At 36.6% G+C, this 20,212-nt stretch overlaps 2 protein-coding genes across 4 annotated transcripts; both read right to left on the bottom strand.

Moving 5' to 3' along the window:
* Positions 1 to 1,974: 1,974 nt before the first annotated feature.
* Positions 1,975 to 12,471, bottom strand: cops7a (COP9 constitutive photomorphogenic homolog subunit 7A). Of its 2 annotated transcripts, none has more exons than XM_073872064.1 (8): positions 12,312 to 12,471; positions 11,077 to 11,206; positions 9,088 to 9,156; positions 8,718 to 8,806; positions 6,292 to 6,494; positions 5,612 to 5,717; positions 5,121 to 5,290; positions 1,975 to 2,324 (listed from the first exon to the last, which is right to left on the bottom strand). In XM_073872064.1, exons 2-8 carry the CDS (start codon positions 11,204 to 11,206, stop codon positions 2,285 to 2,287), a joined length of 807 nt encoding a protein of 268 aa, XP_073728165.1. In that variant the 5' UTR covers positions 12,312 to 12,471; the 3' UTR covers positions 1,975 to 2,284. The 2 variants fall into 2 exon arrangements, with proteins under 2 accessions (XP_073728165.1, XP_073728166.1); XM_073872065.1 differs by having other exon boundaries at positions 5,116 to 5,290.
* A 461-nt stretch (positions 12,472 to 12,932) lies between these two features.
* Positions 12,933 to 15,178, bottom strand: cldc1 (C-type lectin domain containing 1). Of its 2 annotated transcripts, none has more exons than XM_055209881.2 (6): positions 14,853 to 15,178; positions 14,623 to 14,724; positions 13,980 to 14,129; positions 13,654 to 13,805; positions 13,441 to 13,562; positions 12,933 to 13,205 (listed from the first exon to the last, which is right to left on the bottom strand). In XM_055209881.2, the coding sequence occupies exons 1-6, from the start codon at positions 14,950 to 14,952 to the stop codon at positions 13,040 to 13,042; spliced, it is 792 nt and encodes a 263-aa protein (XP_055065856.1). In that variant the 5' UTR covers positions 14,953 to 15,178; the 3' UTR covers positions 12,933 to 13,039. The 2 variants fall into 2 exon arrangements, with proteins under 2 accessions (XP_055065856.1, XP_055065858.1); XM_055209883.2 differs by having other exon boundaries at positions 13,980 to 14,126; positions 14,853 to 15,177.
* Between the last annotated feature and the right edge of the window lie 5,034 nt (positions 15,179 to 20,212).

Genomic DNA, 20,212 nt, shown 5'->3' on the forward strand with positions numbered 1-20,212 from the left:
TGAAGTTTTAGCTCAAAATGCCCTACAGATAATTTATTATAGCATGTTTAAATTGCCACTTTGTATGTGTGTGCACAAATGTGCGGTTTTGGGTGTGTCCTTTTAAATGCAAATGAGCGGTTTGTTGCAATTGAAACTCGATTGTGCTGTGAATTATTTTCTCTCTCTCCTTTTCTCTGCACTAAATGGTAGTGCTGTGATTGGATAGTGCAGATTAAGGGGCGGTATTATTATAATAAGAGCTCCTTATGACATCATAAGGAGAGCCAAATTTCAACTACCTATTTTCTCGTGTGCTTGTAGAGAATAGTTTACCAAAATTAAGTTACTGGGTTGACCTTTTTCAATTTTTCTAGGTTGATAGAAGCACTGGGGACCCAATCATAGCACTTAAACATGGAAAAGTCAGATTTTCATGCCATGGCCCCTTTAAGATATATTTTCTTGATAAGCAAAATGACCTAGGAAAATAAGTCCAAAAATATAAAATGTATCTGCTAATAGAATAAGAAAAATTTTCTTGAATTAAAGGAACAGTATGTAAAAAATGTATATCAATTAATCATAAAATGGCCCTGATATGTCACTAGACATTAGGAAATCATTTTCATTTCAAAAGCTTATATCACTGACAACAGTGGTCTGGACAGGATATTTTCATTTAAAAAGTGGAGTTGCAGCCCTCAACTGATGTTTATGTTGTCATGTTGTGTAGTGGCCACCAGTTGTGTGATTGCAGTACCAGTTTTGGCCACAATCTTACATACTGTTCCTTTAAGTGTTTATAAAAAAAGTAAATTTATTTCAAGAAAATTTTTCTTATTCCATTGGCAGATTGTTTTAAGCACAAATTCGCTTAAATTTTATATTTGTTGTCTAAAAACTAGACTTATTTTCCTAGGCCATTAATACATCTTAATTTAAGAATTTTTAGGTATTTCTACTGAAAACAAGACAAACATACTAAGTAAGAAAGTCATTTTTTTGCAGTGTAACTGGTCAAAGGTCTTAAAATTACCACAAGAGCAATGTCTTTGGTAACCATGGTAAAAGCAGAATAATTAACTCCGGTCCTTTGAATTATTTGAAAATAATGCACACCCGTAGTGTAACGGCAGTCCGCCTCTCATTGTGCTTCTCACCTTGGTTGTGCATTATTTTCGAAAAATTCAACGGCCCGTCGTCAATTATTCCTTACACAAATCGCAAAAAACGACTTTAGGTGGGTTTTCACATGCTGGGATACAAATATTAAGTGATATTACAATTGCCAACTAGTCTTTAACGAGTGCTAGCTGCAGATTTACAGTTTATTTGTTTAGTTCATCTGCTGTTCAGGGTCTTTTATTCTGGTTCATCTTTTGAGTCGTCATTTTAAACACTGGATGACACATAAGCGTTTCACACATTCTGCATACACATATGTATTCTGTAAGAGTTCACAGCTCCCATCTGCTCAGAGCGAGAGACTGAGAAACAGTGAACCTCATTCATGCCGCCTGAAATTAACACTACTATTTATAGATGGTTAAAAAGAGAAAAGAACGTGTTTGAAAAGATCATAAACTTTGAGGTGGATGGATCTTCATAGACGCAAATATAGAGATGTGGCAAGGGTTAATGTTAAAGTAGATGATAACTCTATGCTTTTAACTGCGCTCTTCAGTTTTGAGTGGGTGCCACAAGTTAATTGCTACCATTACAAACCATTATGCCGGACAGAGAGAGAGAGAGAGAAGTGTAGCCTTAGTCAGTCTTTATGGCTGGATAAAGGGCATTTCACAAAAACACATTTGCGAGAGTGTGTGTGCCATTGTGAGAGAGATCTAATGTTATTTCAGGGCATCTGCATTAAAGTGTGGCTAATTAATGTCAGGACCCTTTTGACAGACGAGGCCCCGTTGAGACGAAACATTTATCAGGACTTAACGGAGGAAGGGAAACATAAAAGCCAGAAATGACACAGACAGCGTGACAGATGGATATCATTTATTCATTGGTGTCATCGTTTTAACATCCAGATCTAATAAAGAACAAAAACACACAAAGCAAAACTTAACACGAGTCAAATTATATGACATTTACTGCATACATATCCAAACACACACACATGCGCGCACACACACACAGCACTGTGTAAGAGTCTTTTATTTGTATTAGAAGTTGATGGCTTGTGTCTAAAAATCAACCATCGGTTGTTTATCTATCCAGCAAGCTTTCCTGAAAGATGACTGTCTGTCTGTCTGTGAGCAGGTTATTGGAGACTGATCGGACCTCTTCAAGATCAATTCGATTTTGACCAAATCTTTCCACTTCCACGCAGCCTGAAACACAGAAAAGGAACAATTTCTTCTGAGCATTTAACATCCAAACAAATTAAGTGCTTGTCTAATGTACGATGTAATAAAATAAGCAGTTTCACACACAAAGAGTGGAACGGAGTCACTGAGATGCTTTTAAAGCCCTGGACTTGAATTAATCTGTGTCAGATCAGGGCTGAATAAATTACACGTCTTCTTAACTGACACTAGAAAAAACAGTGGTGATCAAACCCCTCCTCTCCCATTCTCTCTCTCCTGAGCACATCCTGACATGAGATATCCAAACCAGGACAGAGACAATTTTAAACTCATCAGGGCTTAATTAGGACTGTAAGCCTGTGGGTTATTTCTTATAAATCACACTTGAATAAGAAAGAAAGCAGTACACTGTGAGAAAGCAGTACATAAAACACACAACGCTGTTAAGGGCCGTTCACACTTTAACGATAACCATATTAGCGTTTACACCATGGGACGATAACGTTAGATTTAACTGCTCGCGCCCCACAGTGTTCGAGTAAATCATTTACCTTTAAACGGCACTAATATTGTAGATTTCATTTGATGAAAACTCCTGCAATTGTTTACGTCACTAAAATGTTGCATTAATCAGCAGATGTCCTCAGCATGCTTCATTTTGCGTATCTAAGTGAATCTATAATCTTATATACAGTGAGGAAAATAAGTATTTGAACACCCTGCTAATTTGCAAGTTCTCCCACTTAGAAATCATGGAGGGAGGAGTCTGAAATTGTCATCGTAGGTGAATGTCCACCGCGACAGACATAATCCAAAAAAAACCCCAGAAATCATAATATATGATTATTTTTAAATATTTATTTGTATGATACAGCTGCAAATAAGTATTTGAACACCTGTCTATAAGCTAGAATTCTGACCCTCAGGCTATGTTTACACGTACATGGTTATTTTAAAAAACTGAGACATATACCTTCATTTGCGCCCTTCGTTTACACGTAAACGTAGATTTCGCCTCTGAAACCAAAAAGTGGATATTTTGAAACCCTTCGTTTGCACGCTTACATGTAAACTTAGACAAAGAAATTTTTAGGCGGCCAACGTCACAGTATGCGCCAGAGCTCGCACCTACGTCAAAAGTGCAACCTACGTATGTTTACATGTGACTGCTACTCTGAACGCTTCCATGATCACATTTATGTTCATGCAAACTCGTTTCGTTTGTTTGTATTTGCAAATACAGCGGCTCCATTATGTTGAGGAGCAGAGACAAGTACTCAGAGGTCAGCAATTTTACGCGTGTTCGACTTCATCCAGCGCTGCAAGAACCGACAGGCGGATGATGTCAACGTACCGTGAGAGTGAGTTGAGAAATCACACAGAGGTCTAATTTCGAATCGCTCTCGCGGTACTTCGACATCATCGGACACCTACTGCAACAACTCCTCCCTCCAACGCGAAGAACCAATCTGCGTCATCACCAGCGCCGCTTGAGCTTCTCTTGACGGCATATATGCACGGGTACGTGTAAATAAAACTTTTCTGAAAACTGAACCGGAGAGGTTGAAATGTCCATATATGAAAATAGCCGCCCACGTGTAAACGTAGCCTCAAAGACCTCAAAATGTCCACCTCCACTCCATTTATTATCCTAAATTAGATGCACCTGTTTGAAGTCGTTAGCTGCATAAAGACACCTGTCCACCCCATACAATCAGTAAGAATCCAACTACTAACATGCAAAGAGCTGTCCAAAGACACTAGAGACTCGAAGCACACAGCCAGGATAACCAAGGAGTGTCTCTGTAAGAAGCATATCAAGGTTCTGGCGTGGCCTAGCCAGTCTCCAGACCTAAACCCAATAGAGAATCTTTGGAGGGAGCTCAAACTCCGTGTCTCTCAGGGACAGGCCAGAAACCTGACTGATCTAGACAAGATCTGTGTGGAGGAGTGGGCCAAAACCCTCCTGCAGTGTGTGCAAACCTGGTGAAAAACTACAGGAAACATTTGACCTCTGTAAATGCAAACAAAGGCTACTGTACCAAATATTAACATTGACTTTCTCAGGTGTTCAAACACATATTTGCAGCTGTATCATACAAATAAATAGTTTTAAATAGGATTTTTTTGACAATGTCTCTCACAGTGGACATGCATCTACGATGACAATTTCAGACCCCTCCATGATTCCCAAATGGGAGAACCTGCAAAATAGCAGGGCGTCCAAATACCCACCTTCCTCACTGTATTGGTGTAGTCAAATGCAGTAAACATTACGTAGTCAATTTCATTGCAACTGCGACAGCGCTGGACACCTGAGGTAATTTTATGTTACGGACCTTGACAATGAACTTTTTTAATTCTAATAGATTTGATTGGCTGCAATGGTTTATCATTCATCAGAGTAAAAAATCTCCCCGAAAGTGATCCCAATGATATAGTTTCTTTTATCATTATTGTTATAGTTGTGAACTCCGCTATTCTCTTTAATGTGATTTTTAAAACTCTAGTTATTGTCCAAGTGTGAATGGCCCATTGGAGTATGCAGAAACATTCATAAATCACATACTGTACCTTCATGCTAAAAACACCATTAGTGAATTCAAGCTCTCAGTGATGTGATTGTGTACGGAGTGTTTGTGTGATCAGGGATTTAATAATGAATAACAAAGCTTGTATGTAATTTTTCATGCTGCACCTGCAGTACTGTGACATTTATGATGTTACGGAGTTATTTATATAGTTTATAGAATTGGAGGAATCTATAATGATATTATTTGAAACATTTTGTGGTGAAGCCCTGGACTTTAGTTACCTTACCCTTTGACCTTTGAACTCTTTTTTCCTGGTTGCCGTGGCTCTTGAGAGGAAGCAGGGTCTCTTGGCTCAGCAGGCTGATCTGCATCCTGATTGGATGCCGCCCCAGCGGGTGCAGGCCCGGATGATGGGGAAGCGGAGCTTGCTTTAAGGGTTTTCTGTAGGTTTGACACCTAACAAAGTAATTGAGATGAATACATAATTGTTCATGTGCAAGGTAGTTCAATTTAATTAAAGAAAAAATGACATTTTTGAACATACAAGAAAATAGTACAGCTATATGGAATTAAAATACATGTTGTAAAGCAGCTGTACAAAAAAATCCTATTTTAATGTCTTTAGACCCCAAGTGAGACAAATGCAAGTAAAACATTACCACTAATTATGTAAGATAATTAGGTAATAAGAATAACAATTAGGAAAGGATACCAATGCACGGTATATACTGTATATCATTAACAATATCACATGTACCAAGTATCTTTCACACGCACCTCTGTCTCCACCTGAACTTTGACCTTGAGCTGGCTTTCTCTGTACTGATTTGCTCTGGACACCTGCTCCTCAATGCCACACAGCACTGCTTCACAGCCTGCACACCTGAAAATATATTAACCAGCATGAGCAGGTGTGCGATTCCCAAAAGCATCGTTTCAACGAACATTCGCAAACTTGTGTGGTTGGAACAGAATTTAGAAGCATCGTTCTTTGTTAGTTTATGGCATGTAGACTTACCTGTACATTGATCATGCTTTTAAACAAAATAAGCAAGAAGCATGCAGTGCATTCTGTATCCATCGTTGTAAATACATACAAATTCCATTTTATGTCTTTTTGTTTGTAATCAATATTAAAGCCCTGTTTTTTTAAAGTGGGCATATGTGCAATCCTATGGGCCTTAAGACCCTGGAATGAGTGACGTAAGAGAAAACTTGCGAATGAATTAAATATCTTAAAATTGAACAATAGGGAACTAAAACACAATAACAAAAGTAGTATAACAGTCGTGATTAGCTTGTTAGTTTCTCCAACTATGCATCATTCTAAGTTGTTTCAACATCATTGTTGGGAAACGCACCCCAGGATAGTTTCTTTATTACATTAGCAACACAATCCATCTTTAAAACTGATACATTGCCCAGCACACAAGTCATAAACACAAATGCACACTTACCACTCCTGCAGTGTGTTGACAATGTTGGGTAATTCATTGGGTCCCAGATCTCGACCTATGCTGCAGTCTACCTCCACCTGCTGGTTCCTCTGGTCCAATTTGCCGTGGATAATGTCACTGTAAACAGCCTCGATCAGCAGGTCCTCCAGCTCACGCACATTCTTCAACTCCAACTGCTGGAGGAGCAGCGAGTATGGCAGACACTATCAAAAGAGAAATGTATTTGTTGTTTGTTTCTGATGAGTTGAAGGCATTGGGGGCGATCAAAATGTCCTGGTAATATTACACAAGCTTTATAACCCAGTCTCTGAAATCCAGGCTAAAGTCTCAATCTAATTTTAAGATTGGGAACATCAAAGTAGGATTTTAATCATTGATTTTAATTGTTGACATGGCCTTTGTCAATATTGAAGGGACATTCCACTTTTTTTAAATATGCTAATTTTCCAGCTCCCCTAGAGTTAAACATTTGATTCTTACCGTTTTGAAATCCATTTATTTTGAAATCCATCCATGGAGCTGATTTCCAGGTGTGGCGCTACCACTTTTAGCATAGCTTAGCATAATCCATTGATTCGGATTAGATCATTAGCCTCGTGCTAAAAATAACCAAAGAGTTTCGATATTTTTCCTATTTAAAATTTGACTCTTCTGTAGTTACATTGTGTACTAAGACAGACGGAACATCAAAAGCTGCCATTTTCTAGGCAGATATGGCCGGTAACTATACTCTTAAACTGGCATAACAATCAGCGACCCTGCCGATGCAACATGGCTGCAGCAGGCGTAGTGATACTACACAATGCCCGAAAATAGTCCCCTGCTATTGAAAGTAACCAAGGGGACTATTTTCGTGCGTTGCGTAATATCACTACGCCTGCTGCAGCCATGTTACATCTGCAAAGTCACTGATTATTACACCAGTTTGAGAGTATAGTTCCTAGCATATCTGCCTAGAAAATCGCAACTTTTAATTTCTGTCGGTCTAAGTACACGATGTAACTACAGAAGAGTCAAGTTTTAAATAGGAAAAAAAAATCAAAACACTGTTTATTTTTGAGCGCGATGCTAATGGTCTAATCAGATTCAATGGAATGTGCTAAGCTATGCTAAAAGTGCTAGCGCCAGACCCGGAGATCAGCTGAACGGATTCCAAAACGGTAATCATCAAATGATTAACTCTAGGGGAGCTGGAAAATTAGGATTTTTCAAAAAAAGTGGAATGTCTCTTTTAAGATATGAAGAGTTTCGTTGCAAAACGCGATAAATCCATTTTTTAAAATTTTTGTCAAAACATGTTTATTATTATGTTATTATTTTGTTTTATGGTGCTACTTAGCTGTATTTTTTAAGTTATGAAGGTTTTAAATCAAAACAAACCAACTGCAGTTGCACTGAAATTAATTGGAATGCACAACCAAAAAATGCGATTTCTGAACAATTTAAAAACGGTGGTTATCTCGTTTTGCAACGAAACTCTTCATATGTATGTTATATTCAGGGTCCCCACACCCGAGTAAACTTCAAGAACCTCTCAAGGACTTTCCAGGTCCAATACCCTCAAATTCAAGGACTAAATGTGGGGACACATTTCAAGTGAGAGCAAGGTTACGTTGTGTTACCTTTTAAGATACATTGTTACAGTTCCGTTTCGAGGGAACTCACGCTGCGTCACTGCGGTGACACTTTGGGGGCGCCTCTAGGGGTAAGTGCGTCTGAATGTGTATATCAAATTCAACTAATGGGGAGGCTTAACGACAAAGAGAGAGTGACGCAGGAGCCAGGAAGTATACCGCTATCTGAAATATTACAGGGATGCAGTAGGTATGGCAAGGGAGACGCAGCGTCTCATTCCCTTCTCAGGGAAAAACATTTACATACGTAACCCGAGACATTTTCATGTGTCAAACATAACTATGCAAAAAAGCATTTTGGTATGAATCAACATTCGCATATATAAGCATTTAAAGCGAACAGTTTAGCACGTGTGCTTAAAAAGTCTAGAGTTTTTATGATATCATCCTACACTACACAGGGAATAATATGGATTTTTTTCCCAGAAAACTTCTGGCATTAAAAAAATTCAATGACCTGTATTTATGTATGTATATTTTCAAAAACTTCCCACGGGCTTGATTCCCCCCTCAGATTCACAAACTTTAAAGGATTTCAAGGACCCGTGGGAACCCTGTATATTTGCACAGAATGTTCCTTACATTATGAAGGACAATTTTATGTAAAAAAACTGTAAATCACCATCTGACTTTAGATGGGTTTTCACAGACAGGATGACATATATTGGACTTATCTTGCAAGTCATAAACAATAGTAGGAATATAAAGCTGTCTGTTAATCATGAAAATGTTAAGGAAGGTAATTAAAAACAGTGTTAATGCACCCTGTGATGACCATAAATGATTCAGTACCTTAAGGTTGGAGGCCAGACTGATAATTGACAGGTGACGAAGTTTGTTCTTTTGGGCAGGCGTAAGCTCAGGAAGTGAAGCTGCTCTCTCTAAAGGGCAAACACACATTAAGACACCATTAACACCCAGAATTAAAATGCATTTTGGCAATTCGATTTTAAAAGGGAGTCCGGAAATTGTTCGAAACAATAAATCACAAAAAAAAAACATGAACCAGACACTCTTGCCTCCAACTCACACAAGCTATCCTATTTAGTGAGGTAAAAGGCAATGTATTCAGTGTAAAACCTCATTCTGAGTCACAGTGGAGAATGAAGCCATTGCCCTCAGGGGTCTAATATCTGGTCAGATCATTTGTTGTCATGGTTACCTTTGTAGTCGCAGTAGGTTCCATACGCAAAAAGATTGAGAAGCTGGTAGACTGGTGCATGGGGACCCGTCTCCAGCTGAATAAAGAGAGAGAGAGAGAGAGAGTAAAGACTCAGATGTGTATCACAGTGCCAACAGAGTTTTTTTGAAATGTATAACACTTTGGTTTAGATCCTTAGGGGCATAACAGGGCATAAGGATGGCGATGTGCTGTCTTCGTACTGCATGTGTGAATAGAGCTTACATGTAGCCATCTGAACATCTTATAACATCTGAGCACTCTTAGAAAATTGATGCAATGAGTTTGTAATAAAGTAACTCTGATTCATGACTTATCTTTTAATGACGCATATTGTATGTATGACTGTTAAAGGGACACTCCACTTTTTTTGAAAATCGTCTCATTTTCCAGCTCCCCTAGAGTTAAACACTTGATTTTTACCGTTTTGGAATCCATTCAGCCAATCACCGTGTCTGGCACTAGCACTTTTAGCATAGCTTAGCATAATCCATTGATTCTGATTAGACCATTAGCATTGCACTCAAAAAGAGTTTCGATATTTTTCCTATTTTTAACCTGACTATTGAAAGTTACCAAGGGGACTATTTTCAGGTGCTGAGTAATATCATTGTGCCTGCTTCAGCCATGTTACGGCAGCAAAGTCCTTGATTATTAAGCATGATGGTATAGTTCCTAGCCATATCGGCCTAGAAAATCACAACTTTTAATTTTCTGTCTGTCTTAGTACACGATTTAACTAAAGAAGAGTCAAGTTTTAAATAGGAAAAAATATCAAAACTCTGTTTTTTTAGCACGATGCCAATGGTCTAATCAGATTATGCTAAGCTATGCCAAAAGATGTACCGCCAGACCCGGAGATCAGCTGAATGAATTCCAAAACTGTAAAAATCAAATGTTTAATTCTAGGAGAGCTGGAAAATTCGCAAATTTTGACAATATGTGGAGCTTCCCTTTAAATTACAATGACCGGAAACTCAGGTAAATCATTAAACATCAAACGATTCGCAATATACAAGTAATCACATTTAAAATGAGCCAGGCAAAAACAGATCTGTACTACTAGCCATATACAGACATATACAGTTAATCTGAAAAATGTCAATTTGTGTAACTAGTATTTTTTTAAATGAAAATATAAATATATTCATAAAAATGTGGAATAAAATATAATCATCTAGTTTAGTGTAATATGATTTTTTTACATACATTTTTACATCGTTTGTCAAAGATTTTTTAGAAAACAGCTGTTTTCAGCATATGTCAGGACAAATATTACAAAAGCACATTAAAATGTACATTTAGAAATAACTAATAAAATAATAATTTTTGATGATTACGCTTACATGCCATCAAGGTGGATAAAATATTTAATATTTCTCTCTCTTTGGCGCAATTGGCGGTTACACAATTACTTGGAAATATAACTAGTTTTAAAGGAACAGTATGTAAGAAATGTATATCAATTAATCATAAAATGGCCCTGACTAGACATTAAAAAATCATTTTCTTTTTAAATACTTATATCACTGACAACAGTGGTCTGGCCAGGATTTTGTCATTTAAAATGTGGAGTTGCAGCCCTCAACTGATGTTTATGTTGTCATTTTGTGTACTGGCCACTAGTTGTGCGATTGCAGTACCAGTTTTAGCCACAAGTTGTGTGATTGCAGTACCAGTTTTAGCCACAATCCTACATACTGTTCCTTTAACAAACATAACTTACTAAAAACATTACGTGTGTGAATTTTGAGGCAAAACAAAGGGCACTGATGTATTTTAAGATATGTCAGTGCAAGTCGTTTTCAGTTTGGACACCTCTTACAACATTTATTTTAGCCTAGGACTAGTCTAATCCCTATCAGGGAAACTGCCCCTAGGTGCATTGAAATAAACATGATGCATGCTTTTAAAGCAACTTTTTGTCACTGACCCATAAATTCATCATCATCATCACCACCACACATTAAATCTCCAGCTCACGGACATTGGGCAGTTCTAGTATATCTGAGAAAACATATAGGCCTGGGGTTTCCAGCAGAGAGCTTATGGCCTGAGCCAGAGCTGAACCAGAGAGAGACAGCAACTGATCCACCTCCATCTGATGGAGCCAGAGAAACAAAAGAAACTTTATAGACAATATTGATTATTCAATGGCATTTATAACAGATAAAAGATGGAGTAAATCAGCTAGGAGGAGTTTTCTACATTTGTGGTGAAAAGTTCAGGCTTTACTTTTCGAGCCCTATTATTAAATTTGTGCTAGCAAAGCACAAAATCCAATAACTCATGTACAATAAACTTGTTATTGCTTGTTAAAACGCTATTGATCCAGAGCAATATGCTTTCAACATCACTGTGACCCGAGGGTTTAACATGACAGGTGACTCACCATGGTAAAAAAGAACTACATTTGTAGGGTGAGAATATACATGTACTTACATTTATGTTAATTAAAATAACCTTGCCAAAGTGCTTAAGGAGATTACGGCCGTGAGAGCATTTTAAGGTGCTTATTGGAAATGAGAAGTATGATGTATGAATGATGACTAACTCTGTATGTCTACTTGTGATGCAAGAACAACAATTAGGTTTCATCAAAATAAAGGGATCAAGATATACTGTGCTTGAATGCGGTCATCACTTTCTACATTTATTGTGTAAAAATGTATTAAGTTGTGAAGAAAGCTTTATTGTATATACTGCAAATGCATAAGACATTTGCACTATCTTAGAGGAAATCTGCAAAATATTTACAAAATATTTGAAAACATAGCACTATTTGTATATTTGGTGGGATTATTATAAGAAACAGAGGTGTGAAATGTGCTGTTATTGGACAGATTCTCAGGAAGTTTTGAAACAGCATGTCGGTAATATAACTGCGGAGATACATAACACGGCACACATACCTGCAACGTGTACTTGTTAAAATCCAATCTAAACACAATTTCTGACGTTTGAAACTATACGATTTACGATAAACAATAAATCAGCTGTAGTCTCGTGCTCAATTCGTTGCTGCTCAGCACCGGCATGAAGCGCATCAACACTTTTAAAGCTAACGTTAGGCCTTATCGTTATTAAACTACGTTTTCATATAAACTCATTGTGTTATATACTTTCCCAAGCTATTGCGATTTAGTTATATTGGCGTAAAACCACATTTCACATACATAAACGCGCAGATAAAGCAATACATTTACCTTATATATAAAGACTGAGGTTGTTTGTCCCAACTGCGGTATCACTGCTACTTCCGTTAGCAAGCGTCCTACGAAACAAAAGCGTCATCTCTGATTGGCAGAGAGGAAGACGGGAGGGCGTGACCATAGACAGTGAAGAAAGTGAAAGCTAGAGTGAACTCACATCGCCACCGTGTGTCAAAAAGCTGGATACATGTAAGCTACGAACAAATATGAACATACATTTATCTATTATATAAATATATGTATGTAGGCATATAATAATAAATTATTAATATTTATATATTTCCAAAATTAAATCGCTTAATGAGTACTAAATTATAATTTTCTTTATTTTATAATTTTAAAGGTTTATGACAAAACACTATTATTTCTTGAAATATGTTTATTTATTTATTTTTAATTATGCACGTAATTAAAAAATGCTTTTCACAAAATGTTTTAAAAACTGTTTTTATGGTCTCATTGTGTAAGAATGAGAGAGGAGTTTGGGGTAAAGGCGGGGGTTGTGAAATGATGTGAAATAACATTATTGTGCAATGTTTGAATTTCTACCAAAACACATAGGCTAAAACAATCAAAACACAGACACGTGGACTAAATCAAACATCTTAGGACATCTTTAGTTTTAAAATCGTTTATTAAAAAGACAGGTCAATATACACTTTATTTTTTACAAACCATACGCTACAGACTTTCTAAAAAAGTTTTTTTGCACACTTCTACATTCATACGTTGATTTTGATCGAATCCATCTCACAAATGCGTTTGTAATTGAAATCACACGGCACGTCAAACCAGGTTTTGGAGCGCGAGTCGAGAACCGCGCAGTCTTCACCACCAACCCCACCCGCCCGGTGATTATTCGGCTCTTCATGCCAATCATTCCAGAACCTACAATAAACAATTAGGATAAACATACTTCATTTTAATGAACGTCAAAAATGCAAATATGTTTAATTAGGTTTATGGGTGAAGGGTAAAAAAGAAGGGTTAGGCTATGTTTTTTTACCCCCCTACTCTGTGTGGTTAGCAAAGCTCAGTATAGAAACAATGGAAGGAGGATAAAGGAAGAGTCCCGGACAGGATAATTATAGAAACGCGTGCGTGCATGCGTGCGGACACATACGTCTTATTAACAACTGTGTTATCCACCCATTTCCACACTCCCTCAGTCTCAGCATCTGATAAACCAATCCAAAAATGATAGTCAAATCCAGCACGATCGCGTGCTACACGTTCCAGGGTGTGCTAGATTAAAAAAAAACACGAAAAACTTTTTTTTAAACATTAAACTACTGTCAGAGTTGAGCATATGTATGAAATCCATTCAAAAACGTACGTGTTGTTCATGGCTGTGTAGTATAGTTAGATGGCCACCCATAGATGCACAGCTCTCCTTGCTGTGTTTCCAGTCAAGTTTATCCTCACTAAAGAAATAACACCCCCCTTCCAAATGCAGCCAATTCTCTGGGCATGGCATACACTGAATCACTAGGGAATAAAAGAATGATGTATGAATGAATGAATGAATGGGGAAAGTAGGTCAGATGATTCCTCTTTTTTTTTTTTAGTCTTGTAACCTCTATTTGTAGGCCAGGTTGCACAATATGTCTTTGAAGTAGGCCCACTAGCTTACAACAAGTGAAATCAGAGAAAATGATTCACCTGATTTTGAGCATGTCTTTCCTAGAGTTGTGTACTCAGAGCAAAGGCGTGAGAAACGTTCTTCCATGGCAGTAAGTTTGAGAGAAAGAGAGGCAGCTTTAGACGCTTCGTTTCTGGCTGGCTCTGCAGTGGGAGATGATCTGTTTACTGCTTCAGAGAAAAATAGAGTTAAAAATAATGATAAACTGTTCTTACTATACAAACACAAAGACTGTTGTGTGATAGTAGCACATGTGTCTCAATGCCATGATAATATGACTCGACTATGTGTCTGTATCATTCTTACTGTGTTTTTATTATCCAAATACATTCCATGCACTTTGACTATATCAAAGATTCAGATACAGACACAGAAGGTCGCCATGACCACGTGCAAGATACACTCTAAAAATATTGGGTTGTTTTTAACCCAGGGCTGGGTAACTATAGGACAAAACACATTTCTGGGTTAAAATGACCTAAATGCTGTGTTGTTTCAACATGGTTGATTAACAATAACCCAGCAGTTAGGCCTAAATAACCCATCACCCGGGTCATTTTAACCCAGAAATGCATTCTATCCCCCAGTCACCCAGCATTGGGTTAAAAACAACCCAATATTTTTTTAGAAAGTACAGATTTGTGTAAAAATGTTTTTACTCACAGAGGACGCCGAGTGCTATGTTTACACAAACTGAGGCCAACAGAGCCACAAACAGGACGAGAGAAGTCTGATCTTTCAAACAGTTTATGCCTTTTTTGGCACCTGATGGATCACAAGATTAGTGTTAGATCTGCATTCTGACTGTACCCACATATGTCCCACAACACTCTGCCACTCCCCTCTTTCCAGTTCACAGACATCACACTCACGTATACACTCACGTACGTTACCTTGTTTGCCCTGCAATGTGTTGAGTATAGGTTTGTTTCCATTATGGGAGATTTCTTCTGTAAACTCTTGTAGAGTGGTATAGTTTTCAATGTCTTCCATCTTTCAGTGAGGCATTCAGTAAATCTGTAACCCACCTACCTGTACTTAAATAATAAACTACCTGATAAGTGCTAGCACAAGGGTGGTTTTTTTAAGCAAATAAAAAGAAATCAATATTCCAAGTTAAGGTAGTAATGATAAAGCCTCGCTAAAAGGTTCTCTAGAAAGTTAGTTGGTTTTGCTGAGACTTGAGCAACTGCTCTTTTCATCTGCCCACTCCACGCTACTTTTATCCCCCATTACCTCCCTCCCCCTGTGTGTGTCTGATCATACAGCACTTCCAGCCCCCTTTTCCTCTCCGACAGGCAAACGTGCAGATGAACAAATTCAGGTTAAGAGAGCGATAGAGAGAGAGAGAGAGAGAGAGAGAGAGAGAGAGAGATTGAGAGAGAGAGAGAGAGAGAGCGAGAGAGAGAGAGAGAGAGAGAGCAAACAGGCAAGGACAGGGCCAAAACATGCACACGAGGGTGGGAGAGAAGAGCAAACACTGACAGGAAGAGCGAGATAGGGTTGTGCAATATTGAGATCTTTGCCATGTCCAGAAAGTCCTATTTCTATTGACTCAGACATACTTTTCTCACATTTTTTAGACATATTCCAGGAAAATGTTTCACAGTGAACATTTTGTGAAATCCAACAGTGGACCAAACATTTAACCAACATCTTGTGTGTAATTTATTTCAAATACAAGATTTAGCTAATGTAGTAAAGTTGATTAGATAAAGAGTCAAGAAGTGAAAATATTATAATATAAAATGTATAAATATAATAATCACAATCACTTATATCCTGGATCAGTTAGTAAGGATGCATAGCAGCTTGAAACTTAATTATTAAAGCAATTACAGTCATGGTTTTCAACTGGTGGGAAACAAGCCAGAAATGGGCGGCAGACGTTTTTGGGTCACAGAACAAGGAAAAATTTTTTACAAACCATGTAATAATGCACAGGACTGTAAAATAAACAACTTGTGAACCTTTAAAAACGAGAGTTAAAATACTTTACATGCCATTTTGTTGTTAATTTCAAATGCCATGTGTCCAGTCAAACAATAAGGAATTTTACAGCAAAAAAATCAATTATTGGTTAAAAATTTTACTACAAATTATAGGGATATAAACCTATGTGTAAGGCCATTAAATTATAAAAAATAATGCTGCATGAAGCGTAATGTGCATTATTTTCAAATAATTCAAATGACCGAAGTCAATTATTCTGCTTATATCACAGATACTACATTGATATAAAATGAAGATTGCTATTTCAACAATTAAGATGCTATAGTATCTTGATTCTCATATGGAGTTCCAAACTTTGTGATTGACAAAAACTAGGTTTATCATTTTAAACAAACTTTAATTTTATATAGTCTGGTATTTTATCTCTTAGTTTCTCACAGCTTTGTTTAGTATGGGGACATGCAGGTGACAGAATGATTGGAGATTTTTGTTTATGTGATTTAGAGGGTATTGTGTGTCACAATAAAACAGTACAAAAAAAGAACAAACATGAGCCTAAACCGTGACACAGCACTGGCACAGAATTATAAGGCTATTGATCAGTTGCTGGCTTAGATTTCATGTCTCCTGTTCCAGATATTTAAACATGAACTTGAAATTGTTTCTGTGTGTCTTCCCTCTTGCAGCTGTTGTTTTATGATAAAAAGGTTATTCTGCAAGATCTCAGCTGTGATCTTCCCTTTGTTTCCAGCTGTTTCACTTCCTCTTCCTGCTGGCTGGAGAACTGCATGACATACCAGAGATTTGGACAGAAAGTTGTTTGCTTGCTAGTGAAATAATGCACATTAATTATGCATTTATTAGTAGCTATCTATATTATATATATTCCAAAACTGTAAGAAGTATAGGACAGTAGCATATTGTCCTTGACAACATTAATTTTAACAGTGATGTGTTTCATGTGGAACAGAACAATTAAGCTGGCTGGGCCACACCCATCCTGTAATACAGTAAACAAGATGTGTATCTATACATTTCAAACACTATAGTACAATGCATAGGAAACATATTCTTACATTAATCTTCATACAGTCTGAAATTTTTTTGTGTCATTTAACATAAATTATGACCAAATATGTTAAATATGCCAGCTGCTGTATGGGTTGTAAAATTAGAAATGTATTTGTTGTTTAAAGGCCACAACCTACCAGAGCATTGTTTCTGACCATGTCCATCCCTTTATGACCACCATGTACCCATCCTCTTCTTCCAGCAGGATAATGCACCATGTCACAAAGCTTGAATCATTTCAAATTGGTTTCTTAAACATGACAATGAGTTCACTGTACTTAAATGGCCCCCACAGTCACCAGATCTCAACCCAATAGAGCATCTTTGGGATGTGGTGGAACGGGAGCTTCGTGCCCTGGATGTGCATCCCACAAATCTCCATCAACTGCAAGATTCTATCCTATCAATATGGGCCAACATTTCTAAAGAATGCTTTTAGCACCTTGTTGAATCAATGCCACTTAAGGCAGTTTTGAAGGTGAAAGGGGTCAAACACAGTATTAGTATGGTGTTCCTTCCTAATAATCCTTTAGGTGAGTGTAGTTGCAAACTTATTTATAGTTAGTAGAATGTCTAATGTTGACTATCAAAATAAAGTGTAACCGTTAACGCTACTTTAAAAGTGATATATAAAGCCATTTAAAAAGCAAAGTGAATGCTATATCTTTTATGGGTTAACAAGTATTTATATATCAATTAAATATTGCACGTATTGCACTTAATGTATGATTTTATTAATAATTGAATCTATTTATCTCGACACCACATTGCAAGAATGAGAGACATATTCCCTTCGGTGCAGTAAACAACCTGACGTCTCACAGTCTATAAATTCCAAAACATCTGGGAATAACCTGGTTGACATGTAAGGTTTGTTCATCACCCCTTACAGCATGCAGACTGTTTCCTTTTACTGAGAGTGATAATTTCTCATAACTTTTCGGGGTTACCAACAAAAATATATTCAAGAAAGAGGCATTCTTTTGCTTTGGATAACATCTAACTGTAAGCTCGTGTTTCCACCCTGGTTCAGTTCCTATGTCAACTTCCCAGTACACCCAACCAGTTTATCTGCTTATTCTTCACATTACTGTTCTTATAACTATTGGGAAACCAAACGCCTGATGTCTGGCAAAATACTCTCAGGTCTGTTGTACATGTATCCGTGCCTAAAGAAAAACAAACACTGGGGATCAAATATAAATTAAAGAAATGAAAGATGTGTAGTTGACAAATACACATTAACTTTTTCCAACTTTTAACTTTTATTTTAATATTTATATATATAAGAAAGCTTCTAATCTGTAGCTGTGTCCCAATTCAAGGGCTGCAACCTTATAAGCATGATGAGACCTTAAAAGGTGAGCACTCGGTCTTTCAAGGTGGAAGCATCAGAAGTTTGCAAAGAGAACTGAAATGAGAGACGTTTCTGACTTATTAACATAAATATGAAATCAGAAAAATATTAATTTATTTTAGAAAATATGACACGTTGATGTAGATTAAACTATTCAACAGCAGGGGCGGAGCCAGACATTGTAGACATTGGGGGCTTAGCACAAATCTAGGGGTTTCAAAGCATGGTCTCTTGCTAATATTTTTTCTCCATTTACGGCAGCTTTATAAAGTAAAATTTTTAATCCTATTACTATTTTTTAATCCTATCTTATCCTATTTTTGGATAAGAGAAGTTTCAAAATGACAATACAAAGAACACAGCAAGGTTCTATGAATTGTTATTTTGAAACTGTAACATAAGCAATTTTAACAATGACACATTAACTTCTCTTATCCAATAATAGGCAAAATATGTTTGATGTAGGCTAATCCAGTAACTATGAAGCTACATAAGCAAGAATAACAATTTTGACTTCATTAGCAGAACAATTTCTGCTTATGGAATCTCTCTCTCTCTCTCTCTCTCTCTCTCTCTCTCTCCACCCTCCTCTTTCTCCCTATTTGCACTGGCAATTATCACACATAAGGATATTTAATTGTAAGAGATTGAGGATGCACATTTTATAACTGTCTATCAATGTATTTCTGAGGTGAAATCATTCAGAGAAATGCATAAGCTGCCTAAGTAACTATTCTCACCTTCTTACTTTTGACGTGTTAAAAAATAAATCGTATCCATCTATAAAGAAGGGATACAATGAGCAAGGTTTTGTAAAAGATTTAATTCACTGTTATTAAATGTACTTTAAAATATGACGTTACCAACGACAGTGTGCAGCAACAGAGGCAGAATAGATCAGAGCGCTAACATTAGCCATATGCAGATAATATATCAGCTGACACTATCCAGCAGGCACCTTGATGTCAATTTGACGTCAAATATTAGGCAAGATTTGATCAAGATGCTGCAAACCATTTTCAACGTCATTTTGGTGGTTAATTTGTGAAAATATGAGTTTATTCCATACATCAAATTGATATCAATGTAAATAAATAATTAAAAAAATTAACTGGGGCCTCAAAATGCATCCATTTGGCACATTATGTTTTATTTTATTTTATTATTTTTTTTTTTTTTACTTCAATACTGTGTATTTCATCTTGGCCAGGTCACTTCTGAAAAAGAGATTTTTAATCTCAGAAAGTTTTACCTGGTTAAATAAAGGAAATAATATGGTTTGAATCATATGTTGTTGGATTTCTGCATAAGTGTAACTCTGTAAATTCTGTGGGTAAAACAAATAAACAAAAAAAAAAAAAAAAAACGATTTATGTAGATTACTGATAATGAAATAAGTAGCGAACAGTAATTATTATATTTGACAAAAATATACTGATTTGCTTAATTACAATGAAAAAAGTAAAAAGGGCAGCATTTTTGCTGTAACCCCATGAAGTCCTTATTTAAATTTTATTTTTATTTTTAGTGATATTATATACTTTAAAATTAAAATACATTTGCTGGAATTGATAATGAAATTGTAATACCCTATAATGTAAGCATATAGAGTATTACACCTACATGGTAATTTATGGAAAATTTAGATTAGTTAGATTTTTCATAGTGAACATGCTACATATTTTAAAATTGTTTAGATTTTCTTGTCTTTAACTGATAGATGCAATGCTAGGGTTCTTAAAAAGAATCATATTTATTTTTCAGAAATTTAATTTTTTTTAAATGTTTAATTATGAAAAATGTAGGGCCTACAATGCCCATTCATATTCCCTATTCCTAATACCACCTGTAGATGGCGCCATAGCCTTTGGA

The sequence above is a fragment of the Misgurnus anguillicaudatus genome, chromosome 10, assembly GCF_027580225.2.
Source record: "Misgurnus anguillicaudatus chromosome 10, ASM2758022v2, whole genome shotgun sequence".
Taxonomy (NCBI): Eukaryota; Metazoa; Chordata; class Actinopteri; order Cypriniformes; family Cobitidae; genus Misgurnus; species Misgurnus anguillicaudatus.

Bases quoted from the DNA above. Each gene is read 5' to 3' on its own strand.
- cops7a (XM_073872064.1), bottom strand. From the start codon at position 11,206: ATGGAGGTGGATCAGTTGCTGTCTCTCTCTGGTTCAGCTCTGGCTCAG. The intron at 6,495-8,717 runs GTACTGAATCAT...CTCTTTTGATAG, and splicing joins GTCTGGCCTCCAACCTTAAG to TGTCTGCCATACTCGCTGCT. The intron at 2,325-5,120 runs GTAAGGTAACTA...TCTGTGTTTCAG, and splicing joins AAGAGTTCAAAGGTCAAAGG to GCTGCGTGGAAGTGGAAAGA.
- cldc1 (XM_055209881.2), bottom strand. From the start codon at position 14,952: ATGGAAGACATTGAAAACTATACCACTCTACAAGAGTTTACAGAAGAA. The intron at 14,130-14,622 runs GTGAGTAAAAAC...TTTTCTCTGAAG, and splicing joins CATAGCACTCGGCGTCCTCT to CAGTAAACAGATCATCTCCC. The intron at 13,206-13,440 runs GTATGTGTCCGC...TGTTTATTGTAG, and splicing joins AACACAGTTGTTAATAAGAC to GTTCTGGAATGATTGGCATG.